The sequence below is a fragment of the Sorex fumeus genome, unplaced genomic scaffold (genome assembly GCF_029834395.1).
Source record: "Sorex fumeus unplaced genomic scaffold, SorFum_2.1 ptg000098l, whole genome shotgun sequence".
Lineage (NCBI taxonomy): Eukaryota > Metazoa > Chordata > Mammalia > Eulipotyphla > Soricidae > Sorex > Sorex fumeus.
In genome coordinates this window covers 76,931,476-76,955,889 of record NW_026606155.1, presented here as the reverse complement: position 1 = coordinate 76,955,889, position 24,414 = coordinate 76,931,476, and the positions used below count along the sequence as shown (strand labels likewise).

Below are 24,414 nucleotides of genomic sequence, written 5' to 3'. Positions count from 1 at the left end.
CTCAGAAGTAGAACACATGCCTTGCATGAGTGAGACCTGGGTTTAATCCTTGGTGTCATTTAAAAGGGGAACCCATTAGTAATATCAACCTCTTGAATCCTTTAGAAACTAAAGTAATTAGACTTTGCCAGTTCCAACTCTACCCCCATCCACCTTCCCTCAGAAAGCCAATCCTTCATTAAATGAATTCTTCTCCAGCCCAACAAATTTCCCAGATCTCTTCCATGCCGGCTTCAGGAGAGGCGTCTGGTCACCTCCTGCTTCCAACTCCTGTACCTGCCTGTCATTGTAAACCATGGCTCTGCCCCCCTTGTTACTGCATACAGTCCATGGGGACCCCATAAAGCAAAGCTCTGCTTCTCTTTGTCTTGTGATCTCTGACTCTGAGATTGGCTCCCAGTTCTTCCACACTCCAAGTGCCACTGAAGTAAGTGAGGTCCCATGTGGACATTGTGCCTTTTCCCAAAATCTGGTCTCTGCCATGCCTTGTGTCCTTGACAACCCCACCACCACCATACTATATCTTTCAATGTGAGTGAATGGTGGGGTTCTCATTTGGTTGTCTAGAGTGGCCAGAAAGTGCCCTGCATGGTTCACTAATCTCTGAAGCAAACCCAACTTCCCTAAATTAACTCTCCCTAAGAGTTGGAAATTACTAAAGAAGATATCATACTAGCAGACTGGCCATTCTCTCACCTCTCCAGTGTTCTCCACCGACATTTACACAGCCAGCTCCCCACACAGCCCTACCTGGGAATTTCCCTTTCCTTGCGAGAATTTATACTGTCTCCACAGAAAGGCTGAGCTCCAAAATACCACCGTCAGTCCCAAAGCAGGGCATTGTCCTCTGGCAAATGTTCAGTCCCATCTTTGCCCAGGCCTCCAAATTCTTCATTCTTTCTGCAGTCATTTTGTCAGTTGATTGTTGTTTTTGGAAAACACCTGTTACTCATCCATGTGGTCCAGAAGCGAGCAGGCCCTGAGGTGTCTGTGTTGTCTGTGATGTGTGTGTCTGTGTGTGTGTGTGTGTATCCATGGTCAGTAGTTTGGTTCCATGGTTTGTGTGCATGTGAACCAGCAGAGGATGCTGGGAAGAGCTGGTCCTTTATGGCCGCCAGGTTGTCTTTGTTGAACATGCTCCTTTTACTATCCTTTGAAATGTAGTAGAGACCAGCCTGAACTGATGGGGGTTGCCAAAGAGGCAGGCTGCCTCAAGGGGAGGTGGTCCCTTTCAGAACCTCATTGAGCTGCTCTTTATTTCAACCTCATCTCTTAGTCTGGAGGCCAGGACCAGGAGCGGAAGAAGACCAAGCGGCGGGGGGACCTGTATTCCATCCAGACCTCCCTCATTGTGGCAGCGCTCAAGAAGATGCTGCCCATTGGTTTGAATATGTGCACCCCTGGTGATCAGGAATTGATCTCCCTCGCAAAATCACGGTACAGCTATGTAAGTCTCTATCTGCTCTGGCTGTGGGTGTCACAGAGGTGGTGACTGGTGCCTGGGTCCTGAAGGCTCAGCCTTCCACAGGGGCTTGGTGTGGGTGGGAGAGATCCAGAGAAACCAAGGTACACCGACACAACACAGCCCCGTTTTAACACTGGTCAGTATGTGCATTTGGGGACAAGTCTCTGTAATTTCTCTTCTTTTTTTCATGGGATGAAGATCCCAGCAAAACGGGCCATGGGCTGTCTGTGCAATCCTGCACCCCACATTACATTTCTAGCATTGTTGATGTTAAGTGGAAACTCTCCTTCCACAGAGAGACACAGATGAAGAGGTCAAGGAGCATCTGCGGAATAACTTGCACTTGCAGGAAAAGGTGAGGTCATCAGAGAGAAGGCTGGGGGTGGGTGGGGAGATCCTCCCATTTCATTTGCTCTCCTTTTGCTTGTATTGTATTAGCAGTCTCAGTGTACTTCTGTTACATTGGTAGGACTTGCTCTCTGCCCTTAATTTTTGTTTTTCTCTTTGCCTTTCATTTTTCTTTCATTCACAATTGCAAAGTTAAAGCCAGCCTTACTCCCTCTTAACAGGAAGCTAGATTAGCTCCCAGAATCTCAGACCATACTAATCTGAGCCTGAGCCTTGTCTGATCTGAAAAGGACACTTGAAGGGTGTTGGAGCACTTCTTACTCTAGAGAGATTTTGAAACAAAATAACTTTGTATCCAAGTTGCTGTCATATATATAAATATACATTTGTGAAGGTTATTAGATATTTTTCTCCCCAGTTCTCTGAATCTAAACAACTCTTTCTCTAGAATCTAAAATGGAGGACTAAGAAAATACAGATACCTTGTCCTCTCTACCCCAAACATAGAGCAATAGCAGAGAAAATATACTACCAACAAATGCTATAAAAAGAAATTCCAGTGAGGGAGGGAGTGTGTGTGTGTCAGAGAAAGAGAGAGAGAGAGAGAGAGAGAGAGAGAGAGAGAGAGAGAGCTTGCATACAATTAAAAAAATCATGAAACCACTTAGAGAGCCTCTATTTCCTAATAGTTTAATAAATGAAACACCAGCTGAAGATAGACTCATACTTAAAATGAAAAAATACAAAGCATCAAGGAAGAAAACCTAACACCAGTTGAAAGCCAGAAAATGCCGCAAAGGTAAAATACGAGTCAAAGAAATGATAAAAAGAGCTGAATAGAAAATCCAGCTGTGCTCAGAACTTACTCCGGATCCTGAGGATTTGTTTTTAGAATTTTTGTATCTAATATTTTTATAATTTCTTTCCTCAGGATTTGCATATATTGCCTGTGGGACTGTAAATCATAAATGTTTTCCTAGAATTCAGTTTGACAATATTTTTAAGTATTTTTAGTATTTTTAGTATTTTACCATTTATCTCAAAATTTCATTTCTAAAATTTATTCTAATAGAGAATAGTAAGAGGTGTGCCAAAATAATCAGTTTTTTGAAAGACCAGCAGAATACCTTAAATAAAATTTTGGTGATAAGGATTTGGTTAAATTATATCCATACATTGAAACTAAGTACAAGTGTTTTTTTAATATGAAATTAAGTGGTATTGAAAAATGTTCTTAATATAGCACTATTAAATAAAAGGAGAAACTTATTAAACATCTATTCTGTGATCCCAAAGGTTTATAGTAACAGTTTTGTGAATGGTAGAATTACAGTGACTTTTTCTTCTTTGTGCCTTTTCCTGTTCTCTAACTTTTGCAGTGAACATATACTCTAAAATATCCAACTTTAAATGGGTAGTTCTTGAAGAAAATTTCCTCCCTTATTACAAATAAATTTTCTATTTCTTAATAATCACATTTTTTCTTGTTTGATATTTGATATGGGCTGGAGCGATAGCACAGAGTGTAGGGTGTTTGCCCTGCACATGGCCCACACTGCCAACTCAAGTTCAGTTCCTCCACCCCTCTTGGAGAGCCCGGCAAGCTACTGAGAGTATCTCACCCGCACAGCAAAGCATGGCAAGCTACCCGTGATGTATTCCATATGCCAAACACAGTTAACAACAAGTCTCACGATGGAGACATTACTAGGCCCACTTGAGCAAATTGATGAACAGTGGGAGGACAGTGCTACAGTGCAGAAAAACCTATTTTGTTGTACTCTTTGCAACTGTTTCCCCTAAAAAATATTCTTTTGTGTCTATTCCTTTTTATCCTCATCTCAGTTTTTTAACTTTTTTTTAAATAGGCTTCTCCACTTAATGTTTTTGTGATTCTTTCTTTTTGCTTTTATTTCCTGAGCTTTGGTTTCCTCACTTCTAAAATAGGAACAAGTATCTCAGTGATTGTTCTAAAGGATCAAATAAAATTGGATTGCCATATTTATGTTAATAAAGATAATGTTAATAAAAATATGCCCCATGCAATATTTGGAGCAATGAATACTAAAAAAAATGTTACTAAATTTTAAATTAAAAAAAGAATACTTTTCAGAGTTTTATTGGAAGGTTTTTTAGACATTACTGATGAGTGATAGAAAAGAAATTAAGGCTAGGATCTATAGAAAAAGATCATTCTTCATCCCTGTAATAATTTCTCCTATTATTATGTAATTTGATTAAAAATTGAGATAATTGATAACAAACAGTAGCATTATATTTTGATGCTTGAGAATGTAAAGAAATTTATAAAAAAGGATTACCTTTCTTTTTTCTCATTGACATTAAAACTTTGACAAAACAGAAAAACAAAAGAACTGAATATAAGTAAGGTTAAAATATTTAAAGATATGACAATTGCAGTAAAATCTGTAAAAAAAACTTGGAGATTATTTTCTTTTAAGGGGAGGAAAGATGGGGATTGGAAGAGACCTCAGCATGATTACATAACTTAAAATAGTTTATTGAAGTGGAACTGGAGCAATAGCACAGCAGGGAGGGTGTTTGCCTTGTATGCATCTGACCCGGGTTTGATTCCCAACATCCCATATGGTCCCCTGAGCACCAGCCAGGAGTGATTCCTGAATGCAGAGCCAGGAGTCAGCCCTGAGCATCACTGGTTGTGACCCATAAAGAAAAAAAAAATAGTTTATTGAAGTCAAAATTCCTATTTATGGGTTAAAACATAGACATCACTGAAAAGAGAATGTATAGATGAGAAGATAAAAGGAAATTAGAATGGAAAGCATTACAGAGAATAGAGATGGAAAACATTCCAAAGGTTAAGACATAGAAAGCCCGAAAAGGGAAATTCCTACATGGCATCTGCAGTGTCCCAGTGAAAATAACAGAGAAAATGAAAGTGAAGCAATAGACCAGCCTAGAGAATGATGTGGCCAGGGTAGGAGTAAAGGCTTTCTCTGTCTAAGAGACCCGACTATTGCTTCATTTCTGTATGCTTCCATATTCAGTCTGATGACCCCGCTGTCAAGTGGCAACTGAACCTCTACAAAGATGTTTTGAAGAGTGATGAGCCTTCCAATCCAGAAAAGACAGTGGAGCGTGTGCAGAGAATTTCTGCAGCTGTCTTCCATCTGGAGCAGGTCAGTAGCACCTTCCCTGACTACAACCGTTGGCAGTGTAATAGCCATCCTCTGGTCTGAACTCAGCTGGTTAAGGGTGTCTCATGAAAGTCTGGGGAAAGGAATTAATTTGTAAATGCCTGACTTTGATCCCAAGCACTGCACACTCTTTCCCAACACACACACACACACACACACACACACACACACACACACACAGATATGCACACAAACACACAAACACACACACACACACACGCACACTCTGCCAGGTGTGACCCTGGTGTCCCTGAGCTCTGCACAGCCGGGCAAAAATGACTGTGAATGGCAGTGCCCACTCCCCAGCATCATTGAGGGGTAACCCCTCTGTACAGAATGCCTCAGAAGACAGAAAATAGGGAGAAAAGATCACCTCAGCTCAAACCCAAATGCCACCTTCTTGTCTTCTCAAAGCAGATTGCTCAGTTCTTTCCCGTTGTTTCACAAGTGCTTGTCCTTCAGCTCAGAGGCTCTGTCCAAGTTCCCTATCTATCTGTAAAACTTCCTTTAAGCAATAGGTATCTCCCAGCAGTTGGGAGAAGAAAGATCTAAGAGCTCCACAAGTGAAATTATATACCTGTTGCTGAAGACAGCTAAGAAATCAAAATTCTGCTCGGGGTAAACAAACTGAACTGTGGAGGCTTGTCTTCTGTAACCCAGAGAGCCTAGTGTACACCTACCCCTATGATTTCTTTTCAGGTGGAGCAGCCTCTCAGGTCCAAGAAGGCTGTGTGGCACAAACTATTGTCAAAGCAACGCAAGCGGGCTGTGGTGGCCTGTTTCAGGATGGCACCTCTCTACAATCTGCCCAGGTAAGTATGCAGCTGCTTATTTATCTGGGCCAGTGACCCTTTGAAGTGATAGAAATTCAGGTGTCCTCCCACAACTGTGTTGTCAATACTCATGATCCCAGCAAGGGGTAGAAACTGGATCCTTTGCCCATGAAGCCATACAGTCTGCATTTAGTGTAAAGGTCTGCTAAGGACATCGAGGTAAGCATAAAAACCAAAAGATTTCTATCCCCATCCTGCCTTTGCACCTCTTTTAGACCATGAGGTCAATCCAGTAAGCATCACTGTCACTGTCACTGTCCTCCTGTTGTTCATCAATTTGCTCAAGCGGGCCCAATAACATTGTGAGACTTGTTACCATGTTTGGTATATCGAATACATCACGAGTAGCTTGCCAGGCTTTGCTGTGCGGGCGAGATACTCTCGGTAGCTTGCTGGGCTCTTCAAGAGGGGCGGAGGAATTGAACTCAGGTTGGCCATGTCAGCGGCATGCAAGGCAAACGCCCTACCTGCTGTGCTATAAGCATAAGGAAACTTAATACTTTTTTTTTTTTTTTGCTTTTTGGGTCACACACGGCAATGCGCAGGGGTTACTCCTGGCTCATGCACTCAGGAATTACTCCTGGCAGTGCTCAGGGGACCATATAATATGCTGGGAATCGAGCTTGGGTCAGCCGCGTGCAAGGCAAATGCCCTACCCACTGTGCTATTGCTCCAGCCCCTGGAAACTTAATACTTTTAAGATTGGTGGGATTCATGATGAGGAGGTAAAGACACCCTGGAAAAGACAACTGTATTCCTAAAATGTTTTCCCCAAATTCCAGGAACATAACAAGCTTTGTTTCTATACACTTGGATGACACAATTATGCTATTTGCTCAAAGGTCATAGGAATACAACTTGAGTGAGGAAAGGCACTAATTAGGCACACTCTAAGAGGCCTCTTTGAGATTGATGCCTTTACCTGTGTTTAGTTTCTGAGTCAGAAATAGGTGCTGAACTTTCTGGAATACATGAGGACACAGGCACAGAGTATCAGCACAGACTTAGTCCACTCTTCATTGGGACTGACTCATGGCATCATTTCTGTCCCCGGCCTGCAGAACAAGTGAGGCTGGGTCTGTGGTCAAGAAATGAATCTCAGACTGTCTGACTGACTACAGGATCAGTAGGAGCATCCACACCTGGTTGGAAAAACAAATTGACTTGAGCACATGTATTCTCAGTCCCATGTAAATGAATGGGGGTATGGGGTGGGTTTTTTTTTAATTTCAGAAAAAGGACTACTACACTTGACATTTTGTCTTCATCAAGTTATGCATCTTGGCCATCATGTGTCCAGTGACCCGTGCAACTGATTCGTATCCCTAGTGAGAGCCTTTAATGATGGAGAATAATATCTTTTGAAACAAACATCTATTCTTACAGGTCTCTTGAGAAAAGAGGCTATTTTTTCTTTGGGAGGGGATGAGTCACCTCAGAATCAATTCAAATTCATGACTAAAAAGCTACCAAAAAAAAAAGCAATGAATGGACTATGCATTAATCCATGGCTCCATGCCTGCCTGGGAGGGAAAGGGTGTTGCTCCCTTCCACCTTTTTCCCCCTGGACAGCAAGATGGTGGCCGCCTCAGAGCTCTTTGGAAAGCCAGGTAGGAGCCGGTGGTGATGGGACAACTGAAACCTCATAGGAAGGGGGGCGTTCCCAGCTCATCCTTCACACCCTACCGAGGTCATGGGTTGCCCCCCACAAGCAGCTCTCCGGCAAGGCCATGGCTCCAGAAGCACAAGGACTTAATGCAGAGCCCAGCAGCTTGCGGCAGAAAAGTGAATGGACTATGCGTTAATCCATGGCACCATGCCTCCAGAGCCACAGAAACCAATCTCATAATTATCTTGCTCCCAGCAGAAATACTCCCAGGATTAATAAACAAAATATCAGAAATCCAAAATTGCGTGGCTGCTATTGCGGCCGCGCAACATCATTTTAAAAAAAAAAAAGCAGTCCTTAGCACATAGGCTACTGCAGTTTTGGCCAAAAAAATGTGAAGTAGTTCAAGAAGAAAAAGCAAGAATGCATGGGATTTTTGTTCAATTTCTAGAAGGCATTCACTTTCACATCTGTTGAAGCTTCCTACCTAATGTAGTATTAATTTGCCCTTCAGAAGAATTTGACTCTGAACGCATGTCTCCGGGGACAGCTTGGCAGAAATTATATTTCTCAAGCATGTTTTCTGAAATCACTGAAAATTATAGTACCATCTTTTCAAATTCTTGTTGCTCCTTTAGCAGGTCTACCCATGTGTGAGACCTAGAGGGGGGCAGAAATCTTACGTATCCTTGATGAAATGTGCCCCCACCCAAGCTGTAGTATAGTAACCTGGCTATTCTCTGTTGTAGGTTATAAGTAGGTATCTTAACAACAAAGACTAAGAAGCTAATGGTAGAAAATGCTCTCTTTCTCCATTTTTGTGTTGATCTAAACTTGCATGAAGTCTTCCAGGCTAAAGGGATTTTTTTTAATTATGTGAAAACTGTTTCTCTGATGTTAGTTTTTAAAAGAAAACCTGTATGCTTTTCTCCAGACACAAAATTAACAATTTCTTCCTGAGCACCTTTCAACGGGTTTGGCTGGAAAAGGTTAATGAAAAAACTCAATATGACAGGCTTATACCCATTTTAATGGTAATGTAACCTGTACAGAGAGATGCTCATTCTCTGCACACTCCTCCTCTCTTAACCATGATTTAACAGCACCATTAAAAAAAACACAGAGATTTGTACAATTTTTAAAAAGAACTCTGATTGGTCAGATTTTGAAGTTGGTAAGAGCCATATTCTACCAGAAACCCTCACCAGATCTCGAGAAATCTGGAACTGACCTTCATCTTCCTTTCCTTTCCTTTTCAGTCCCTGACTACTCCACTCATATTTGGTAACCTCTTAACTGCCATTTCATGGTTAATTTTCCCAGTAGGGAGATCTGGTTTATAAGGACTGAGCAGTGTATGCCAGCTGTACCTGGGTCCTGTGATCCCAGAGACTCAAATCCATGAACCCCACAGAACAGCACACCCAGGTCTTGCCTTTTTGAGTGAATGCTGAAACTCCTTCAGGTGGTTCCTTGGAGGCTCTGTGAAGTGCATTGAAGCTTTCAGTCTGTCTGGGACTAATCACTGAAGATCAGCTGATTTACACTGACTTACCTACCTAGGTCATCAGCCAAAAGGAAAACCAAATAGCCATATGATACTAATTTATCAGGACCATTCCTTGGCTGCATGAGGGCCATTAGAAGGAGAAATGTGATCATTCCCCATGAGTTCAGAGTGGGCAAACAGTTATGACCAGGTCTGCCACCAACCATTGTTAGCACCTTCAGATGGTTATTTCAGACATTTGGATACTGCCTTGTTGGAGGGTTCTAGTTTTTCTAGAATACTGCTTATGGTGCACTGTTGACTGTCCTGACCAATCAGAAGAGAAGAATTGTACAAAAGATTGTGCTGCTTACTAACATTTACCTCCCCAACTAAGAGAAGGCGTCCATGGACCCCTCTGACCTCACTCTCACCCCTTCCGCTCAGGCACCGCTCTATTAACCTCTTCCTCCATGGCTATCAGAGATTTTGGATAGAAACAGAGGAGTATTCCTTTGAAGAGAAACTAGTACAGGATTTGGCTGTAAGTACTGACTCATCTGGGAGCAGCTACGGGTGTGAATGAATATGATTTTTCTATGTGTGTGTATAACAAACATTCACAAAGACTGGAGTGTATACATTTGAAAGGAAAGGAGTAAATGACCAGCAGCAAGGCCTGACTAATGGTCAGACAAGCCAGAGGATGAATTTCTCTGAAGGTGCTCCTTCTTGCTCTCATCCTCACCATCAGCTACATTAACAACTAACACTTCTGGAAATGCATGGCCCTGGGGTGGAAAGTTCATGTTGAGTTTTGAGCACTGTTGGCTGCAGGAAGCCCCTTCTGTACTCCCTGCACTCCCCCTGCCCTCCCCCCTCCCCACAGGGCCCTGTACTTCTCATGCTGCATCTGGGAGATGCTTCTGAATCCTTTTCCCACCTCTGTTTTGGTCCCTCAGAAAATGTGTCACACCCAATCTCTGGCAGAAGTCAGACTCTAAAACCATTTTAAGTGAAAATAAACCCTCCTCTCCTTCTACCAGCTCAGGGTTCTTTTTCTCTTTCTCTATATTTCTCTCATTTTTCTCTTCTCCCTTATTCCTCTCACCAGCCTTCTCCCACTTTATTCCTAGTCACTCTTTTCCACCCTTCTTTCTCTTCCCCTATCCCTTATTGTTTTTTTTTCTCCTCCCCTATATTGGGAGGTAGGGGGCGGCACTCCCAGGGGTTCTTCGCACCATACCTGAAGTTCCCATATGCAAAGCAGGCACCTCAAACCTTTGAGCTATCTCCCTTACCCCTACTTTTTTTCCCTTTCAATCCTTACCCCATTTTTCTTCCACTTGTCTGTACGCCCTTCCTCTGCACATATCTCCTGTCAGTGAGAAAGACAGTTCCTTGAATTTCCCAGCTTCCTGCTTAGTGGAAGTTGGCTGTGAGCATCCATCTGGCCTGCACTTCTGAGTCATTCACACCCCTGCCGAGTTCTCCCCTTTTGATTATGGTCCACCTCACTGCCTCTGGACTACCAAACCCACTGTTCACTCTGGCACCCACAGCTGTTTCCCCGCGGAAGAGAGAAACTTGCAGTCTTGAGACCTCTCTTGGGAACAAGATGTTTAGAATCAGGAGTAAGATTAAGAAAGAGAAATGTTTCAGCTGAGTTGAGTATAGAATCAGGTTAAATCCCAGATGACCCTGATATAGCTCCTGTCCCAGCTCAATTTTCTGTAAGAGCTTCCCAACTCAAGGTTAGGATTGGGCTGAGGGATCAAGGACTCCTCCTGACCTCAGGTGCCCAGAGTTTGCATGGGAGTTCTGCTCTTGGGGGTCTGTAGCTCCTCCCTCGTGGTGGCCTTTTGCTTTTTCTTTCATTTTGTTCTAACCTAAGATTGGAATGTTTCTTGGATTGGCTGGAAAATGAGTGCCGATTTGCACCCTACACCTTGCATATGGAGGGGTGTCCATCCTGAAAGAAAGCTAGAGCATAGTGGTTTCTCTCTGTGCTTAAGATCTGATGCCCTCGGTGCCTTGCGCTTCTTTGTTTGCATGCAGTTGTGTGGTGCCCGCTGAAACCATGCCTGAAACCCGTCTGTTGGTCTGTGTAGAAATCTCCCAAGGTGGATGAGGAGAAGGAGGAGGAGGAGGAGATGGAAAAGCAGCCGGACCCACTCCATCAGATCGTCCTACATTTCAGCCGAAATGCCCTCACAGAGAGGAGGTCAGCACCACACAGATGCTCAGCTACACCTAGCTCTTCCTCTCCTGGTGGCCAGTGTGAGACAGGGATGAAAGATTTGAGCATTCCTCTTTGCTGCCCTGGGCAACTAGCTAAGCCTCAGCTTCTTCATCCTAATGTCTCCATGAAGCCACCTGAGACTGTAACTTTCCTCACTGAATTCCCTGTCAATGCAAAGCTGACTTTGATTTTCAGAGTAGTTTCTAAGAACTGGGACAGGGAAAGGGGATTTTCTGATTCACTTGTGTCTAGTTTAAAATTTACATGGTTTAGACTTTTCTACTGGGTCCTAAGATCAGCCTGCTAAATATTTCTTTCCTTCTTTCCAGCAAACTGGAAGATGATCCTTTGTATACTTCCTATTCCAGCATGATGGCCAAGGTACGCCTAGGTTTTCTGTCCATTGTCTCAATATGTCTTCCCTCGACCTCTTCAGGCACACTGAAACTCTCATGTTGGTTTCAGCCTGTAATTTGGCTATAATGCATTCTAGGCATTGCATAGACATATCACCCTGAGGGTGACATGAGTAAACCACGCTGGTACCCAGAGGAGACCTTGAAATTTTGTTGAATATTGGGTGTCTTAGGCTGGGTTCTCATGACTCAGTGGGCCTGAATCAGAAGGACCGTCCTGGTATTTTCAGTGTTTAGAATACATCCAGTGATTCAAATGCACCTGCAGTCCATTTGAAGATCCTGATGTTCTGGAATAGGCATAATGATCACAGCTGTTTCTATGTCACATAAAGGAGTGGCTGGTGACCTCAAAAATGATGAGTGGATAAGGTAACTGGCCCTCTCAAATGGGGAACCTCCAGGTAGGGCAGCAAAGGGTATTGGGACACAGTACCACCTGCACCACAGGGTCACAGGAAGAAAGAACACGCCCTATGTGCCTCCGCTCTTCTTGCCATTTTCTGGTTCTTGATTGAAAAGAGATCATTCTCTGTACCTCTTTGATTCCTGTTCCACCAAAACTATTAGATAGAAAAGTTCAAGTGTGGTGTCAGAGAGGTAATGCAGTGGGTAGGACACTTGTCTTGCACACAGGTAATGCAGTGGGTAGGACACTTGTCTTGCACACAGATGACCTGAGTTTGATCCTCTGGCACTATCTATGGTTCCCCGAGCTCCACCAGAAGTAATTCCTGTGCATATCCCAGTATGATCCAAAAATAAAACAAAAAGAAAAATGATTCAGGTTTGTCATTAAAGCATATATGCCCCCACTAATGACATAATCTCAGTCCATTTCTCATCTTCCATGCCCCTTGGGAACTCCCAAGATGGCTTTTAGAAGAGAGTATAGCCCTGAGGGATTCACATGTTCTTGGTTTTGGAGTTTTAAGTGCTGGAGTTTTAAGGTGCCTGTGAAGTACATCCTGTCCCCTGGACTTATTTATTAGCTCACCTTTAACATGATTATCTCCTTTTCCTGCTCTACTGATTCCAGAGTTGTCAGAGTGGGGAAGATGAAGACGAGGAGGAAGACAAGGAAAAAACATTTGAAGTGAGTTTTTACTTAGACTGAATACGGGATCAACCTCTAATAATTTGTTGCTATGTAGAATGATCTAGAGAGTATTATGTTGAATGAAGTCAGTCAGAGTGAGAGGGACAGACTCAGAATGATTTCTTTCATATGTGAGATAAAGAGAAACCTCGTAGGGGAATAGCAATGGCCCAAAGGCAATAAAAATGATGAGCAGAAGTGGTCTTCAGTAGGAAGCTTGCCACTGGGGCATGGCTGAGGTATGGAGATGTGTTAGAGAAGGGGACATTAGAACAATGGTGGAAGAAAAAGGTATCTGCCACAGAGGCAAGCTAGGGGGTGGGAGGGAAACTGGGGATATTGGTGGAGGGAACTGGACACAGGTGAAGGAATTAGTGTTGGAATATGGTATGCCTGAAACTAAATAATAAACAGCTTTGTAACTCTGTGATTCACAGTAACTATAATACAAATAAATAATAAAATAAAATTGATTAACAATAATAACAAAAAGTCTTGCAGGCAGATGTGACCCCTGGGGCTCATCCACTGTGAGTCTGGTGGCCTGCCCAGGTGAAGCACCCCAACCACTGGGGGCTGTTTTCTGCCCTGCCCAACACTAATTGAGATAGCCTGTCAGTGAGCAAGCTGCCCCTGGACTTTGTCTGGGTAATTTTCTACTACACAAGTATGGTATAATAATAGGAATTGGAGAGGGACAAATACAGATGGCCAAAAGTAAAAGTTCAGGGCAATGGAGGCCCTGGAGTGGCTTTGCATATTATTCTGTGGAAAACTATCAACATCTGTTTTTATTTTAAAGCATTTCAGGGCACTGGATCTCCCAAAATTAAACTGTTAACTTGTATTCTTTAATAGTTAAAATATTCAACAGTAAAAATAAATGAATCTTATATATTATATAATTTATATATTGTATATTCCACAAATGAGCGCAGTCATTCTATAAAATAACATAATATGAGACTAATACCCAAGTAGAGACAAGGGCCAGGAAGATTGCTCCATGGAAGCCTGCCTCATGAACTGGGGGAGAAGGCAGCTGGAATAGAGAGGGGATCACTAAGTTAATGATGGTTGGAGGGATTGCTTGGGATGGGAGATGTGTGCTGAAAGTAGATAAAGGACCAAACATGATGGCCTCTCAGTATCTGTATTGCAAACTAATGCCCAAAAGTAGAGAGAGAGTAAGAAGGAAATTATCTGCCATAGAGACAAGGGGAGGAGTGAAGTGGGGATACTGGAGACATTGGTGGTGGAAAATATACACTGATCTGGGGCTGGAGTGATAGCACAGCGGGTAGGACATTTGCCTTGCACATGGCTGACCCAGGTTCAATTCCCAGCATCCCATATGATCCCCAAGCACTGCCAGGAATAATACCTGACTGCAAAGCCAGGAGTAACCCTTGAACATCGCAGGGTGTGACCCAAAAAGAAAAAAAGAAAAAAAAGAAAGAAATATACACTGATGGAGGGATGGATGCTTGATCATTATATGACTAAAACTTAAGCATGAAAGCTTTATAACCGTATCTCATGGTGATTCCATTTTTTAAAAAAAGCTAAATAAAGGGGGTATGGTGCCGCCAGCAGGTCAATTGTACCTGTGAGGCGAGTGCACCAGCAGCCTCATGGCGCCTTCAGACTTCCAGATACCCCAAAATTGCTGCTGTGCCTTTGGCCAGACCCCAAAAACTTGGGGCAAAGTTTACCAAGAAAGTAAACGGCCAAAAGTTAGGTATGTGGTTCTTCAAAGAATTGGAGCATCTTTCTTTCCAGAGGGAGGAGGGCAGAAGGGAGCAACACCCTTTCCCCTCTGGGCAGAAATGATTGCCTGGATTAACGCATAGTCCTTTCACTTTTCTGCTCCAAGCTGCTGGGTTCTGCATTAAGCCCTTGTGCTTCTGGGGCTGTGGCCGTGCTGGAGAGCCGCTCGTGGGGGGCAACTGGTGACCTCGGTAGGGCGTGAAGGACGGACCGGAACGCCCCCCTTCCCATGAGGTTTTAGTCGCCCCCACACCCCCGGCTCATACCTGCTGTCCACAAGGCTCCCATGTGGCCGCCATCTTTCTTTCCAGAGAGGAGAGGGCGAATGGGGCAACACCCTTTCCCCTCCGGCAGACTTGATGGCCTGGGTCAATGCATGCGGCTCTCCAGCACGGCCATGGCCCCAGAAGCACAAGGACTTAATGCAGAACCCAGCAGCTTGGAGCAGAAAAGTGAACGGACTATGTGTTGATCCAGCCCATCAAGTCTGCCGGAGGGGAAAGGGTGTTGCCCCATTCGCCCTCTCCTCTCTGGAAAGAAAGATGGCGGCCACATGGGAGCCTTGTGGACAGCAGGTATGAGCCGGGAGTGTGGGGGCGACTAAAACCTCATGGGAAGGGGGGCGTTTCGCTCCGCCCTTCACGCCCTACCGAGGCCACCAGTTGCCCCCCACGAGCGGCTCTCCAGCACGGCCACGACTCCAGAACACAGAAACCAATTTCTTAACTATCTGACTTTCAGTAGAAATATTTCCAGGGTCAATAGGTAAAATAGCAGAAATCCAAAACCAACATTTAATTCTTGAACCCAGCTGTAGAAAGCAAATCACTTCACAATGCTTTTTCAGCATGTCTGATTTGGGGGGGGGGGGTAAACTCTAAATAATAGTGGTGAATCTTTCATTGAAACAATCTAATCAAAGCGGATAGAGTGTTAACTAGAGTTCGTCTGCCTCACAGGGACGGGGAGGGGTGGGGGGTGGGGTTTTTTGGGGTTCTTCGTGGGAAAAAATGAGTGTTGGTGAAGGGAAATGTGTTTGATATTTGCATGACTGAGACATAAACCTGAAAGCTTTGTAACCTTTCCCACAGTGATTCAATAAATAAATTAAAAAAAAAAAAAAAAAAAAAAAAAAAAAAAAAAAGAATTGGAGCAAACACTCCTGAAATTCATATGGAACAATAAGCCCCCACAAATAGCTAAAGCAATTCTTGGGAAAAAGAAAATGGGAGGAATCAACCTCCCTAACTTCAAACTCTACTACAAGGCAGTAATAATTAAAACAGCATGGTACTGGAACAAAGGCAGAGCTGTAGACCAATGGAACAGGGTTGAATATACTGACGTCCCCCCCCCCCCAAGTATACGAGCATCTAATCTTCGATAAGGGGGCAAGAAAAGTGAAGTGGAGCAGGGAAAGCCTCTTTAACAAATTATGCTGGCAAAACTGGACGGCTATATGCAAAAAAATGGGCTCAGATCTCTGCCTAACTCCATGTACAAAAGTAAGATCTAAGTGGATTAAAGACCTCAGCATCAGACCGGAATCTATAAGATACATTGAGGAAAATGTTGGCAAAACCCTTCATGACATAGAAGCTAATAGTGTCTTCAAAGATGTTACACCGCTGGCCAAGCAAGTGAAAACAGAGATAGATAAGTGGGACTATCTTAAACTAAGAAGCTTCTGCACCTCAAAAGAAACAGTGACCAAAATACAAAGACAGTAAACTGAATGGGAAAGGATATTCGCCAACTACACATCTGATAAGGGGTTAATTTCAAGGATATACAAAATACTGGTTCAACTCCACAAAAAGAAAACATTCAACCCCATCAAAAAATGGGGAGATGAAATGAATAGAAACTTTGACAAAGAAGAAATCTGAATGGCTAAAAGACACATGAGAAAATGTTCCACATCATTAATCATCAGGGAGATGCAGATCAAAACCACAATGAGGTATCACCTCACACCACAGAGACTGGCCCATATCCACAAGAACAAAAGCAACCGGTGCTGGCGCGGATGTGGTGAGAAAGGGACACTCCTTCACTGTTGGTGGGAATGCCGACTGGTTCAGCCCTTCTGGAAAACAGTATGGATGATTCTCAAAAAACTAGAAATTGAGCTCCCATTTGACCCAGCAATACCACTCCTGGGAATATATCCCAGAGAGGCAAAAAAGTATAGCCGAAGTGACATCTGCAATTGTCTGTTTATTGCAGCACTCTTTACAATAGCCAGAATCTGGAAAAAACCTGAGTGCCCGAGAACAGATGACTGGTTGAAGAAACTCTGGCACATTTACACAATGGAGTACTATGTAGCTGTTAGAAAAGACGAAGTCATGAAGTTTACATACAAGTGGTACTACATGGAAAGTATCATGTTAAGCGAAGTGACTCAGAAAGAAAGGGATAGACATAGAAAGATTGCATTCATCTGGGGAACATAAAGTAACAAAATAGGAAACTAACACCCAAGTATGGCAGAGATTAGTACCAGGAATTTTACTCAATGACCCGGAGGACAACCACACATGTTAGGGGAAGGGGGAGCTCAGAAAGAGAAGGGAACACCAAGTGAAGGGTGTTGGGAGGATCCGCCCATGATGGGAGAGCATGCTGAGGGTAGACTGTCGACCAAGCATGGTTGCCACTCAATGCCTCTTTTGCCGACCGTGGCACCCAAAAGGAGAGAGAGGGAAATGCCCTGCCACAGAGGCAGGGTGGGATAGGGACTGGGAGGGAGGGGATGCTGGGATCCGTGGTGGTGGGAAATGTGCACTGGTGAGGGATGGGTGTTTGATCATTGTATAATCGAAACCCAAGCACAAAAATGTGTAAGTCTACAACTGTACCTCATGGTGCCTCACTATTAAAAAATAAATATTAAAAAAAAAGTTAGGTATATGGGAAATACACCCACAAACCACCTCCGGCTTAGCTATATAATTGGAGGCAAGGCCTCTTTGGTTCCTGATTGAACTGCTTAATGGACATGATCCCAGAGACTCAGAAACGAATCTCAGAACCCAGTGGCTTTAGGTAGAAATGTGTCTGGTCTCTGCAGTAGGCTACCAGTGCTGGGCCAACCCAGGTGGGAATAGGTTTCGTGCCTTGGCCTGTTCCCCCTGGCGGCCCAGTGGCCACCATCCGTCTGATGCCACTGGATAGTCACATTTGGGCCCCCAGTGACGAGACACACAGGGCCTCATGGGATGGGGGTGGAGCCGGGCTTGTCCTCCCCACCCCAACGAGACCCCAAGTCATCACCCACAAATAGCCTCTCTGGCTCCTGATCAAGCTGCTTAACAGCCATGATCCCAGAGACTCAGAAACAAATCTCAAAACCCAGTGGCTTTTGGCAGAAATGCATCCATACTCCAAAGTACGTTTCTGTCGCCGGGCCACCCCAGGGAGGAAAGGGTGTTGTCCCTCCGCCTGCTCCCTCTTGGCGACTTGGTGGCTGTCATCCTCCAGAGGCCATTGGACAGTCAGGCTTGGGCCCGCAGTGACGAAACTTGTTGGGCCTCACGGGATGGGGGGGGTGGAGCCGGGCTTGTCCTCCCCACCCCAACGAGACCCCAAGTCATCACCCACGAATGGCCTCTCTGGCTCCTGATCAAGCTGCTTAACGGCCATGATCCCAGAGACTCAGAAACAAATCTCAAAACCCAGTGGCTTTTGGCAGAAATGCATCCATACTCCAAAGTACGTTTCTGTCGCCGGGCCACCCCAGGGAGGAAAGGGTGTTGTCCCTCCGCCTGCTCCCTCTTGGCGACTTGGTGGCTGTCATCCTCCAGAGGCCATTGGACAGTCAGGCTTGGGCCCGCAGTGACAAAACTTGTTGGGCCTCACGGGATGGGGGGGGGGGGGTGGTGGAGCCGGGCCTGTCCTCCCCACCCCAACGAGACCCCAAGTCATCTCCCACGAACGGCCTCTCTGGCTCCTCATCAAGCTGCTCAACGGCCTTGATCCCAGAGACTCAGAAACAAATCTTGAAACCCAGCGGCTTTTGGCAGAAATGTGTCCGGACCCCGCAGTAGGATACTGTCGCCGGGCCACTCCAGGGGGGAATGAGTGCTGTCCCTCCGCCTGCTCCCTCTTGGCAACTTGGTGGCTGTCATCCTCCAGAGGCCATTGGACAGTCAGGCTTGGGCCCGCAGTGACGAAACTTGTTGGGCCTCACGGGATGGGGGTGGGGGTAGCCGGGCCTCTCCTCCCCACCCCAAAGAGACTCCAAGTCATCGCCCACGAACGGCCTCTCTGGCTCCTCAACAAGCTGCTCAATGGCCATGATCCCAGAGACTCAGGAGCACATCTCGAAACCCAGTGGCTTTTGGCAGAAATCCCTCCAGATTTAAGTGTTAGAATTTCGGAATTTCAAAACCACATGGCCCTACTGCAGCCACACGACATCATATGTTATTCATAACCAGCAATAGAACACAAATTGTCTATTGTTGCCTTTTCAGCAGATCTGAGTGTTGGGGTAAAATCTCAAATAATGGTAGGTCTGGTGTCGAAATAGTGAATGTGATCAAAGTAGAGAGAGAGTAATGTGGAAATCATCTGCCCCACAGGCAGGGGGAGGGTGTGGGATGAGGGTATACTGGGATTTTTGGTGGTGGAGAATGGGCACTGGTGAAGGTATGGGTGTTTCATTGTATGACTGAGACTTAGACCCAAAAGCTTTGTAACTGCTCTCATGGTGATTCAATAAATAAAATTATAAAAAATGGGGAAAAAAAGTAAGATGGAGTTCATGCACAATTCAATCAGCTAATCAGTGGCTGAATAAATAGCAGTACTCCTACAAAAAAACAAACAAAAAAAGCTAAATAAATAAATCTAAGTAGAGTTCTGAAAGTCTTGCCAATTTAGTACCCCACAGCTAGGTGTGGCAGCCCCTTAGAGTCTAGCCACTGGTCTCTGATGATTCTCAGTGAGTGGGTATTCTTTTAAAAGGGGGAAATTCATCATTAAATGAGTGAATTATGGGTGGATTTTTGGAAAGTTAGTATTTAGAGCTGGAGCGATAGCACAGCGGGTAGGGCGTTCGCCTTACAAGCGGCCAACATGGCCGACCCGAGTTCGATTCCTCCGCCCCTTTCGGAGAGCCCGGCAAGCTACCGAGAGTATTCGATATGCCAGACACAGTAACAACAAAGTCTCCAATGGAGACGTTACTGGGCCCGCTCGAGCAAATCGACGATCAATGGGAGGGCCTTTACCTTTACCTTAGTATTTAGAAATAATCTGCAGAGGCCTGAATTTCTTTGTTAGAAGTTAAGGGGGTTGCCTGACTTTGATAAGTAAAGATTCCCTCCACTCACCCCATTTCTGTCAATTCCCTGGGTGTGAGCAACCTTTCTTTTTGTTTTTCTCCCAGGAGAAGGAGATGGAAAAGCAGAAAACCCTTTATCAGCAGGCTCGACTGCATGAGCGTGGAGCAGCAGAAATGGTCCTGCAGATGATAAGCGCCAGCAAAGGTGATGTAACTGGGGCCTTGTGACCACCATCGACATATCACACTGTGACATGAAGTCATTATTAAAGTCCCAAGAACACCCCAGTAGGTGTGATGTACCCTCTGTTTCCTTGGTAATTAAATCAGATCTTCACCATGGCAGGTGAGATGAGCCCCATGGTGGTTGAGACGCTGAAGCTGGGCATCGCCATCCTGAATGGGGGCAATGCAGGCGTGCAACAGGTAAGGGGAGCAGGGGGAGGTGATTCAGACTTTCTGAGCAGTGCCCACTTCAGAGCTGTTGCATTCCAGTCCAGAGGGAGCTACTGAGAAGCACTTTCACTGGTGTTGCTCCTTAATAGCCAATTATATCAGACTAGCTGGGAACACATAAAACCAAACTTGGGGGGCTGGAGCGATAGCACAGTGGGTAGGGTGTTTGCCTTGCACACAGTCAACTTGGTTCAATTCCCAGCATCCCATATGGTCCCCCGAGCACCGCCAGGAGTAATTCCTGAGTGCAGAGCCAGGAGTAACCCTTGTGCATCAAAAAAACTTGGGAGTATTTAGTCTTCTATGTTCTGAACAAAGAGGGTCTGCACATAGTGGAAAAATGAAAATGATGTGATTTTCCACACACACAAAAAGCTTTCTCTAGCAGAAGTTTTCTAAGCCTTAGGATTTTAGGAAAAAAATAAAATTTTAGGCTCTAAGGGGCAGAGAGCATACCTGGCATGTGCTTGGCCCAAGTTTCATCCATGGTGCCACATGCCAATGGCCTCTAGAACCTCCCCAGGCTGGCTTGCACTGACCCGTCTGTCTTCACAGTTAGACTAAGTATCACCAAGATAAAGTAAATTGTTTTTGGAAAGTTAAAGTGTTATTTAGGATAAAATTTACTGTTATTGATTTACCATTGTTAACAACACTAATTTTTAGCACTACAGACCTCAGTATCTAGCTGTACCCCACTAAACCCACAACTAAAGTCCAACACACTAGCAAATTAGATCTCTCTGTCCATTCCTTCCACATAGGCCCCTTTCCTTCTGATAACCAGAATATTTGTTCCAGTCTAAGAGTTATCTGTGTTTTGTTGATTCATTTACTTCACTTCTGTTCCTAACATAGATAAAAATTATCCAGTAATTGTCTTTATTTGGTTCATTTGGCATGATCATCTTGAGTTTCAGCTATGTTGTTGCATAAGACAAGATTTCATCCTTTTTTTTTTAAAAAGATAGTTGTTTTCATTGCATACATACATCACAAATTCTTTTTATTCAGGCATCCGCTGATCGACATTTGGGTTATTTTCATGTCTTGGCTATCATGAATACTATGAATATAAAAATGTGTATATCTTTTCAAGTGAGGTATTTTGAACAACCTGCTAGGAGTGATATCGCTGGGTCATATGATTTTGTTTTTATTTTGAATTTCAAGCCTCTTGAGAGCTGCCTTGCAGTGAGCAAGGAGTATAATCAGCTGAACAGGCTCATGACCCCACATGACTATTGTTTGTTCACCAGCTGTTAATGGTTGTTCTCTATGTGTTACAGCAAGGTCTTTGCCACCAGTCTGTGGGTATGAAAGGTTGAAGAATGCTGCACTGGAGGCAGACTGTGTCTTAGGGCTTAGAGGTGCACCATGCCGATAAAAGTCCCTGCCACCGTGGGGCTTGTGCTCCAATTAGCACAAATGAGGTGGTAGAGGGAAGCACACTAGAATGCCTGGAACATGGATCACATTCAGAACTCTGAACTGGCATTGGCTAAAAAATATGAGAAAGCACCAATATCTCCCAGGCACTCGGCTCTGGTTGAAAAAAACTGTGCATAAGAGATGTGGCATTCTACAGATACCTGACATTCCTGAGGGTTATATTCCAAGGCCTTTGTGCATCACCAAATTCAGAACTACCAGTGTTGCACGCCAACTGTCTCAGACATATTTCTCAGTAAGAGTGAACATTCTCTAATATACCTCTCACTTTGTCATCTCTTCCATCACCACCCCATGAGTTGACTTTCTTGCCAGACATTTTTGAGAGAGAGGGAAAAAAGGACCAAAAATTTTATCATGTTAAATTTTCTGTCTTCCTATTAACAATAAACAGAGGAAATGAAGCCTTACATTGAAAGACATATCAAGTGCTCAGTGAGGTTTGTTACTGGCTAAGCTCTTCACTCCTGTACCCCAAACTGATATTCAGATTATAGCTTAACACTAAACATTACTATATCATGATCCATATTCTTGTTTTCTTGTTCCAAATAGAAATTTCATGCTGTATATCTATGAATACTAAAAAGCTATGCTGCTGCCCTAGCATAAATACCTACATCCCCCCACCTTATAAAAGAAAGGGTTCACCCTAACGAAGTTTGTTTCTTTAAATGGAGGGTAGGCTCAGGGACATGGAAAGTCTAAGTCAGTGGGTGGTTCCCAAGTTTACCCAGTTTCACACACCACTGCCTCAGATGTGGTTCAGGATACCTAGATGGCTGAGATTTGCTATTTCTCCATTGCAATTAGATCATCATATGTCTGGCATGGTTTTCACTGTTTTCCTCTTAAAACATATCTTCCTTACAGAAAATGCTAGATTACCTAAAAGAGAAAAAGGATGCTGGATTCTTTCAAAGCCTTTCTGGTCTTATGCAGTCTTGCAGGTAAATACAAGAAAAACATTCTATAGCATTTTAAAACACACCACACACACACACACACACACACACACACACACACACACACACACACCCCTCTCTACCTCTCTACTCCTCAAAGAAAACCAGGCCCAAGGGTGGGTGGTGCAAGCAAGATAGGGAAGATCACAAATGCAAGTGCTGTATTATGGAATTATTATTAAGTTTCATCTACTTTAGAAAGTTAAGAGGATGAATATTGTTTCTCCAGCCATTAAGATTCAATCCAACAGTATTCAAAGGAGAAAGTGGAATCTCCTTTAGATATATATACACACATTTATTTAATCTCCCTTTCCTCCTTTTTGGTTATGTTTTCCTTGGAGCTAAGTGTGCAAATTGAGTTTCTCCTCACATATATGCTGATAAAAGTCAAAACAGAAGAGAATGCAAACAGGCACTTAATTCATGACTCTGTTTTCATTGGACACAGTAGGACTTTGTTAATCTTTATCCTCAACATAGATTTTTGAGCCTGATAGGAATTCAAAGGGAATATATTTTGATACATCCATTTTTAACAGAGATCCTGATGAGACTATTTTAATATTACATTTAAAATAAAGCATTAAAACTCCAGTTTACTTTATCAAAATGCTTGAACCTCCCTTTAAGGTTGAACCTTCTAACACATGAACAGTATATAACTGAAAGTCATAATGCTTGATCACCTCAGAGATGAGCTAACAGCCTTTCTAAGAAAAGTGTCAGTTTGGGGCCAGTGATAATACAGTGGGTAGGGCACTTGCTTTACACATGGTCGATCCAGGTTCGATCCCTGGCATCCCATATGGTCTCCAAACACCACCAGGAATGATTCCTGAATGCAGAACCAGGAGTAACCCCCAAGCACTGCTGAATGTGGCCCCAAAACAAAAGAGAGAGATAAGTGTCATCCTATTCTCTAAGATTCAACTTATTCTAGAAGTTCAGTTGTCTTCAACATATTCTGAAAGAAGAAACAGTTATAATTATCTAACTCATTTTCCTCCAATTAATATTCTTAACGCTAGGTTTTTTATTAAAAATTAGGAGGATGCACATTCTCTTGGTAGACTTAATCATTTTGCTAACTTTATTTAATTAGGCCAATACTGTGCCTTTGGGTTGTAGAGAATGTATTAAGCTGCAGTACAATTTGTAGTTCTCAGCCCCATTTTTTTCCCCACTGACAGTCAATTCGTTGATTATCTCTCACAGGAGGAGAAAATGTAATATTGCCAGACCTGACTCAGAGGATTAAATAGAACTGTGGACTCAGATGACAAAAATCAAGGCAGTTCCCTGTTGTTCATGAAATTCTCAATTAAATTTCTAAGAATCCTCTCTGTCATCTATAATATTTAATATTGCTGAACTTCATAACGACACTTGGAGGGACTGTTGATAAACCCTTAGAGGCCAGCTGAGTTCTAACAGAAGTTTTAAGATATTCTAATCATTTTATGCTGGTTATAAAAATAAAGCATTTATAAAAACAGTAAAGTAGTAGAGAAATGTAAAAATGTCCAAACAAGAGCTCAGGGACAATGTAGGGGCTAGAAATATCTGACTCAGACTGCAGCTCCAAAGCAGCTCCATCCAAATGTCCTGTTTCCATGTCCTTACACCTCTGTAGCAAAACTAAAATAAACAGATAATTCTGAGTTATTATTGAAAAATAGAGGATAATTCTGTTATTAAGCAGACCCTTTTTTTACAGCAAGATTTGATATAAACCAGCAAGATGGCCATGGTTCTTCTATTGTTTCCTCATTAAGATTCTTCCCTGATGCGTGCT

At 43.6% G+C, this 24,414-nt stretch overlaps 1 protein-coding gene across 5 annotated transcripts in view; it reads left to right on the top strand.

The window, feature by feature from the left end:
• RYR3 (ryanodine receptor 3) overlaps nt 1-24,414 on the top strand; it is a 631,292-nt gene that overhangs the window by 570,040 nt on the left and 36,838 nt on the right. For all 5 annotated transcript variants that reach the window (XM_056134221.1, XM_056134222.1, XM_056134220.1 and 2 more), the window contains 11 exons: nt 1,277-1,447; nt 1,761-1,820; nt 4,843-4,974; nt 5,692-5,804; nt 9,371-9,467; nt 11,035-11,147; nt 11,495-11,546; nt 12,621-12,677; nt 19,849-19,948; nt 20,090-20,169; nt 22,525-22,601. In XM_056134221.1, the coding sequence (XP_055990196.1) occupies nt 1,277-1,447; nt 1,761-1,820; nt 4,843-4,974; nt 5,692-5,804; nt 9,371-9,467; nt 11,035-11,147; nt 11,495-11,546; nt 12,621-12,677; nt 19,849-19,948; nt 20,090-20,169; nt 22,525-22,601 (1,052 nt within the window). The remainder of the gene's footprint in view (nt 1-1,276; nt 1,448-1,760; nt 1,821-4,842; nt 4,975-5,691; nt 5,805-9,370; nt 9,468-11,034; nt 11,148-11,494; nt 11,547-12,620; nt 12,678-19,848; nt 19,949-20,089; nt 20,170-22,524; nt 22,602-24,414) is intronic.